The sequence below is a fragment of the Phaethon lepturus genome, unplaced genomic scaffold (assembly GCF_000687285.1).
Source record: "Phaethon lepturus isolate BGI_N335 unplaced genomic scaffold, ASM68728v1 scaffold51680, whole genome shotgun sequence".
Taxonomy (NCBI): domain Eukaryota; kingdom Metazoa; phylum Chordata; class Aves; order Phaethontiformes; family Phaethontidae; genus Phaethon; species Phaethon lepturus.
Window position 1 is genome coordinate 32219 of NW_010510766.1, and position 8255 is coordinate 40473.

Sequence of the window (8255 nt, forward strand, 5' to 3'; positions counted from 1 at the left end):
CAATCCTGGATACAACTGAGAACATAATCTACAGCATGGGAATAGCCAACTCTGATACAAACCTCTCCCTGCTCATCTTGCTCAAATAAATGGCACTGACCTGCTCTGAATAGATCCTCTAGACCAGTAGGGTTTTTGTCTGGTGTAGTGCCTGCTCCTTCCACTGCTCTGTCTCAATATCAAGGGGAAAATTTCCCCAAAAGACGTTTAGACTAGTGCAGTTGGGCTGTTTTTTCCTCTCTGTTGTTCCCAGGTGCTGGGGATGCCAAGGCAAGGGGGAGAACAACGGGCTCTCCATGGCTTTCTGTTGTAGACAGGTTTTGTTTTCAAATCCTGCAGCCTGTAGCATCCATCATGTTTAGTTCCTCAGCTCTCATTTCCATGTTTGCTGCCTCCCAAATCTATTACTTGAGTTAACAGGCAGTGGGGAGTTAGCATTTGGACATCCTTTGTCCAAAGTTTTCAGGAAATTAATCACTTGTTCTATCTTCAGCCTGGTGTGAAGGCAAGGTTTGGCCCAGGTGCTCTCAGTTTGATGTTGCCTGCTGCTGATGTGAGTGAACCTCTTTAATACCACATAGATTCTTACCACCCTAATCCTGACACGCTGTGTGTACAAGCAATGTAAAAACGCCGCCTCTCTTTTCCCGGAGATCAGAGACCCTGTGCACAGTTCCTCCCTAGCTGGAATCTTCCTACACTTCAGAAATATATTTTCCTCTGCTAGATCTCAGCCACTCCAGCAAAGTACTCCTGTGTAGCTCCACAGTTGATTTATTCACCTTTAATAAACAACCTGTGCCTTCGCTCCCTTCCCCCCTCCGCACATTTGCAGTTGAAATACCTCAGCATCCTCTGTCTTCTGAGTTAACTGTACTGCTGGGTCAGTGTCCCCAGACATCCAGCACAGACAAAGAGCGCAGGGAATTGAAAGAATCCTGTTTGATTTGGTTAGCTCTAGCTTTGTGCTTTCAGGCTGGAGCAAGATCTGCTCTGAGTATTGAAGGACAAGGCAACACTAAGGACACAAAGAAGTTTTTGGTTAGTGGAGCTGTCTGCGAAGTTGGCAAAAAGCCCCAAAATGAGGGCTGTCAAAGCATTAGCTACAGCCATCTTAAATGCTCCAGGCTGTCTGGGCTTAACACTGAGCTTGTTTTCAGCTGATGGTTAAGTGAGTTGGCCTGGTCTGGGTATGAGTGACTGGAACATGAAAACACTCAGCTACAAAAATGCAGGGCGGTAAACAGCAAAGAAGTTGTTGAAACTTGAATCACTGTATCTATGTTGTACCCTATACCAAAATAACAGCGCCGTTCAGAATCCAGCCCTGTTCTTCATTCACGAAAAAGCCAGGTCCACCTTCAGTGTTATCCCAAGTTGAATTTGTTTTGTGGGTAATAAGAGGTCTGAGTAAAATTTAACCAAGCTAAAGATGCAGCAAAGGCAAATGTTAATGGTCCACTTTCCATGGCTCAAGTTTTCTCAGGTAAAATGTAAGCTCTCAATTGCCTAGTCTCTTGTTGCTCTGCCTGGATACTCTGAACCAATTTCCTACAGACAGACCTATGGATCAGTCCCGGCCACTCAGAAAAACATACTGGGTCTGATACATACTGGTTGGAATTTGTTGTGAATTTGCATTTAGTTACATTGTGCCATGACTATGCTGGTACTGGTAGCTGATCCACAGCTCTGGGACAGGCCCCCCTCTCCTCTTTGTAGCAGCAGTTTTTTCTCCAATTCTGATGAGTCTTGTTCCTTATTGTTATATTATTGCTATTTATTTCAGCAGCTCTGAACTGACTTCTGCTGAAGCCAGCAAGTTTAACTATTGGCTTCACAAGGAATGTAATGGCACGCTTGAATAGTATAAGCGTACTCGGTATCAAGTCTGCTAGCTCAGCTACTTGCTTCCCCTCCTTGTTATGGAGCAGGGTGCTTTGACAGCTGCTGGTTTTCCAAGTGTGCTTGTACTAAATTCTCCCTGTGCTTTCTGTTTTGTGGTTTTGGGTTTTGTTGTTGTTGTGTTTTTTGTTTTTTTTTTTTAATCCCTTATCTCAACTTGAATGAAAGATGATACTAAAATTCTGGAAGATGGACTAAGTCTGTGTGTGTGCACATACACAGAGAATGCAAGCATGAGATGACATGTGGCTTTCCTGACCTGTTGAAATCACTACAACCTGAGCATTAAGTTTTTAAAGGAAAAATCTTGCTTGAATATGACTTCTTGGTGCTTTATTTCATGAAGAAAGAGTAACATGTATTTGTCTAGCATTGCTATGGCAACATCCAGTCACAGGTTAGTGACGGAGGCAGTGACAGTGCAAACACAGTATCTCATGAGATGTGCATGAGTTGCTGTTAAACGTGACCTTGCCCGGCTTTGAAAGTTACGATTTTTCTGCTAACTGTTCCAATGAAGCATGGAAAATGGAAATACAGAATTAAAAAAAAAAATCAAACCAATTTGCTGGATTAGTCTTATTCTATGTCATTAACACTTGGTACTGGTTTTCAGCAGGCAATCAGAAACTTTCCGTTCCCTACTCAACTGCTATAAATAGTATTTGTAGTGATTTCCACGAATGCCTTCTTCGTGCCAACTTCTGGCTGCATCAGCGCTGCATCTTTCAGTGCTAAGGTAGCAGGTCCTGCTATAAAAGTGTGCCTGTCAACACTGAAGAGGGAGTCTAGACTTCAGATGTAGACAGCTGGTAAAGCAGAAGAATACCTAGAAGTTAACGGGAAGTGGGAACAGTGTGGCAGCATCTCTTGACTGTATGAAGTTGCTCTTGGTTTTTACCCAGGGAGGATGCAGGCTCTGCATCTACACTGTGTCCCGCTGATCAGCCCCAGCCACGTCTGCACTGCATGGAGTATCTTTGGACTCTACACCTACTCCACAGGTCCTTAGCTACTTCTAGGGGTACTTTGTAAGTCATCTTCAACTTGTATTCCCTCTAATTTCACTAACTCAGCCTGTACTTAGAATCCTGCCCACTTAGGGAGAAACTCCAACTGAAAATATCCTAAATCAGGAGGGAATCACTGTTAGTCATTCTGCCCAGCCTTCTGTCCCACCCAGCTTTTGTTTCACTTCCTCAGGGCTAGGGGAAAAATTGAAGGTCTTTTCTGAGACGGCTCTGAAGTAAGCAGGCTTGTGTAGTAGACTGAGGAAAAGACGACAAGGGGGCGCAGGGGGAAAGGGGGCTACTGCATCATGAAGAAAAGTTCTATAGATGCAGTAACAGCCGCCCTTCACCACAGGATTGCCTTGATTTTGTGAGAGGTTGCTCTGCAAGGGCAGGTTAAGGCCTGAGATTTCCTTCCTAGCACTCCCAATTATGCACCAAGGCCAAAACAGCACAAATTGGTCCCACAGGCAGTGGTGGGGATCCAGTACTGGGAGTAGATAGATGCCAGCACTAGATACAGGAGGAAAACAAGAGAAAGGAAAACCAGTTTGTGGGCTTGAAATAAGGGGAGGTGGGGAAGAATATAGCATAGGAGACTGTGCAGGCTGAGGAGAGATTAACAGGTATTAGAAGAAAGCAAAGTACGTTGACAGAATTCAGACCGATGCTGAGATGAGCAGCAGGGAATGTTCTTAGCAAGGAACATGAGGATGTTGAACACGGAGGGCAAGGTACAAATAAGCAGGCAGTCCTGAGAAGCTGTAAGTGCAGGATGAAGAAAAACCTTCAAATCTAGAAATGGGAAGAGGATGAAAATTATATGAACAAAGAAAATCTAAAATAATAGTACTTTCCAATTCAGAAATAATAGTTTTGTTTATTTTGATATTAGAAAGCCATATATAAATGAAGCAAAGTTCAGTGTAAGAATGATTTTTATTTAGTATTTTGGTAACACAATGATATATCTCAAAGTGGCCATAAAAGTTAGCTTGCTGAACAACTGCATACATTCTAAATGGGTGCTACTAAATTTGAGTAATTTCACAGATTATACGAGGCATTATTTGACCAACAGCTATACAGAGTGTGACCCCCTGACAGACATGAACAGTGTGAATGGAATATGCATTAGTAGCCAATGCATAGTTAAAGCTTTTGGAAGAGTACAAAATTGCAAAAGCCATTTTTTATTAAAATATGATTCTGTGATCCTTGCATTAGAATAACTGTTTCATTGTAGGTTACATCCTTTATATATATATTTTTTAATAACAATACTTATAAAGGTACAAGGAAAACTGTCTTGCTAGCATTTGATCTAATGTAGATCTCCACATGAGACTGCTGACTATCTTATAAAGCTTTTCACAGGTATAGGCTAAGTTCTGGGATATCAAAAACTTGTACATAATGCAGAAAAACACCTGAGATTATTCCTTGTGTATGTAACAGAAAGCTTTTTTAGCTTTGAAAATGGAAGATAGATGCCATATGAAGTCTTTAAACCGATACATTGCTACTATATGGGATTACAGAACAGTAATTTTAGATTTGATTCAGTTTATTAAAATCAGTAGTGAAGCTTCTACTTAAGCAGCTCAGGACTGTCTTGTTAACCCAGCTCTTACCAATGCCAGTGTGAGTTCTGTTGCTGCTGCCAACGTGACCAAGACTGGCCATCTATCAGAAGACCCGGTGCAAATCTTCACTTGCTTAGGTCTCAGCACAGCTACTTTACTGTGTAACATTGCGCCCTTATTTTTCTATTCTACTAATACCTTATTTAGTACCAGGCTGAACGCAGCAAATCATGTGAGGCACTGTCATGTCTGATGGATTTCTCATGTGGCTGAAGGTGATCTGCAGCTCCAAAGAAGTGCCCAATGCTTTTCAAAATCAGGCATTTACATAGGTTTGTTTGCTCTTTAGAGAAATGGATGCTGCTTTATGTACACAAACATTAGCCAGAGGTTCAAGGCCATAAAGTTTCATGTGTGTGTTTTAAAATAGTAGTTTGGGTTTGGTTTTTCGTGGGTTTGCTTTTTTTTTAATTTTATGTCCTTTGACTCACAAAAATTTTAAAAGTACTTTTTCTTCAGTTAATGGGTACGTTTATCAGGACATACAATGTTTGTTTTCCTTCTGAGACTTTGTTCCAAGCAAATCATACTTAAAAGTATATAGTTGATTTTTGGATATATCCTTTAACTCAACCTAACAGAATGGCTAGTGAACAGGGGTGTATTTACTGTACGCTTTACTTGAGGCTTGCGGCATGAAAGTCACAATATAAAACTTGCAAATTCTCACTTCTAAATACCTCGGCTTATGTGGATTTTACTGGACTATGTGCCTAGGGACAGGGATATTAACTCTTCACTAGAGAAATACAAGGTTCAGCTATACTTTTATAAGTCTTTCTAATGCAAATATATGTTTTGTTCATGTATATGCTAATGAGCATATTAGCATATGGTTTGTATCACCCTTGCCATTTGGTAACATACCAAATCTTTCATCTTTCAAAACTTCATGAAAAGTTACTATATTAGGACATTCTGTTCATTCTCATATAAAATATGAATTTTATTTTCAAATGTGCTTATGAGCAAGTCTTTTCTAGTCATTTATGTAAACACTTTGGAATGCTAAAGGCAAGACTTTACATTGTCATTTTACTAAAAAACATTTGCACACTTCTTATTGAGGCATTCATGTACATCCCAGTAGTCACAACACAGAGCTGCCATGTGCCTATGGCAGTTTCCATAGAGTGAATTCGAGGCAGGCTGCACTGTCCTGAGCGCACCCTGCCCTCCCAGTCTTTATTTTGTTGTTTTTTTGTGGTGGTTTTTTTTTTTTTAAATAAGAGATTTCACTTTGGAATGTGGAGTGACTGAAGGCAAACTTAGTGGTTCTAAGGCATAGCACATGGAGATGTAGAAAGGATTTTACAAACTTCCCAGAGGTGCTCCAACCAGTCAGTAGATAAAAAGCGCTTTACAGTGGTGACTTCTGTGAACAAGCTAGAAAAGAAAAGGCTTACTTTCAAATTGCATATGTTTTATCATTTAAGATACGAAATTGTTCCCCTAGCTCTCATTCTAGAATTAAAGAGAGGAGTGAATTATACCTTGTGCAATTTTTCTTCCTTCTCTTGTGACCTGTAATATAGGTTAATTTCCAAAAAGATCACCAGAAAAAAATGTAACTTATTTAAGTCTAAAAAGAGAGAGAGGGATTATCTTTAAATGCAAGGCTTGTTGCTTAGGCATTTGCTGACAGCTGATTTTCATTGGCTGCTTTCTCGGCTTGCAGTCTTTGGACAGCCTGATCGAGCAAATCCATAGTATCTCTAAGCGTAACATTCAAGGTAAATGGCTTAGGTTTAATGGTCAACCCATAGGTAAAGTCCATTTTAGGGTCCTCATTTGGATTAGCAGTAAAATTGCACTGATGCACCAGTATGGAGGTAAAGAGAAACAGCTGCATCTTGGATAACTCCTCTCCGATACACCGACGCTTTCCCAATGAGAAAATCATCACACTGCTAGTAAGATCTTTATTGATGAATCCATTCGCATCCAGGAATCTTGTTGGATCAAAGTCCTCTGGGTTGGACCATTTTGCTGGATCGTGATTCACTGACCATTGGTTAACAAATATCACTGTGTCTTTGGGAATGAGGTAGCCCATTATGAAGGTGTTGGTTGTGGTGGCATGTGGGATAGTAACTGGCACAAAGCTGCTGAAACGCATAGATTCATACAAAAAAGCCATGATGTAGGGCAAGTGAGGCTGATCTTCAGCACATGGCAGACGGTCTCTTCCAACAATTCTATCCACTTCTTCTTGCATTTTAGCCTGCACATTCGGATACCTGTCATTTAAAGTAAGATGTGTGTACATACATAACACTTCCAAAAGACTTTCTTAAAAATAATCCTTGCTGTAAACATTTTTCACAGAACCTCACACGTACCCTAAATAATGCAGTTTGAGCAAAGTTTAAATATATTGCAGGAACGTGTAGACCTTGATGGAAAACTTTGAGAGAAAAGCCCAAACTTCCCATATAATGGTGTAATTTTAGATTTGCTCATATGTAATTGATTCACAACATAAAAACAGAAATTAACTTAAAATGTCCTGAAACTGAATATTCTGATCCAGTTTTGAACAATCATTCTAAAAGTAAAATTACTTAACTCTTCTAAATATTGGTCTTTCCGTGGGAATGAGAATTTGGTTTTCCAGCTCCATGTGACTTCTAAATATTAGCATGGAGTTTGTTATCACTAGACATATTGCATACATTTGAAACTGCATACTTTTAAACTGAAAAAATCCCTGCTAATAATTGTCAGAATTGCTTTATGAACATCCTACTCTTAGTTTGTGTATAACCTTTCCTAATTAATATCAAAACACGCTTTCTTTATAATATATTTTGAGACTACTGTCTTGGAAGTCTGGATAGTTTGGAAGACTACGCAGTAACTAAACAAGATCAAAATGTTATTACATTTTTCGTTTTTTCTTTTGCTTGTCTAAAAGCACGCATTCCTCCAAGGAGCTGCTATTTGCTCGCTGAAGTATTCAAGTTTGGCTTTTGTGTCCTTGCCTTTTCCTCCTGCAGGAGGTCTGCCTGTCGAATGCTGGGCAAGTGTAAGAAATGGGGAGAAACACAACAGGTTATATGCACACTGGGCATCATACCCTTGGTGTTATTTGTCCATTTTTTCAAGAAGCGGCTAGGTAGGTAAGGTTTGCTTAAGCCTACAAATTATGCAGATGATGAAAGAAAAAGCAGGGACAGGCAAGGAAATCGCTGTTCTGCCTTCCTGTATTAAGCCACCTCTCCTAGCTGAGATGTTTTCCTCCTCCAAGAGCTGGTGCCAGGGCAGCGGCCAGAGGGGGTGCCCCACGGGTCTGCCTTTCGAGTTTGGGGGTGGTTTATCCCCAAGTCACGCAATGGCCATAAAGGCACACGCTGCTGGCAAATTAACATAATGGCGGGTTTGTCAACCAGTGCACAAACTCTTTATCTTGCTTAAGCAGTTGTTATCCTGTTCCTATGATCTCCTTTATCTTGACCCAGTAAAATCTGTTACTTTCAGGTTTTATTCGGCTGCCCTTTTGCCAGCCTCACTTTATGCACCGTTACCTGACCGCCAGAGTAGGGTTGTTTTGGGTTTGTTTGGGGTTTTTTTTCCCTTTCTTACCTTTTTCTGGCAGGTTTCCCAGAGGTTCCGCGTTGGTTAATCGGAAGCCGCTGAGGTGTCCCGGCACCATAGGGGCTGGCCGCTCCCTCAGACCCTCTCCCTAACGGCC

General features: G+C 40.8%; 1 protein-coding gene across 1 annotated transcript; it reads right to left on the bottom strand.

Annotated features, from left to right (window-relative positions):
* Positions 1–6188: 6188 nt before the first annotated feature.
* On the bottom strand, positions 6189–8216 carry LOC104616689 (cytochrome P450 1B1). Its single transcript, XM_010281783.1, has 2 exons — positions 8089–8216; positions 6189–6801 (listed from the first exon to the last, which is right to left on the bottom strand). Exons 1-2 carry the CDS (start codon positions 8214–8216, stop codon positions 6189–6191), a joined length of 741 nt encoding a protein of 246 aa, XP_010280085.1.
* Between the last annotated feature and the right edge of the window lie 39 nt (positions 8217–8255).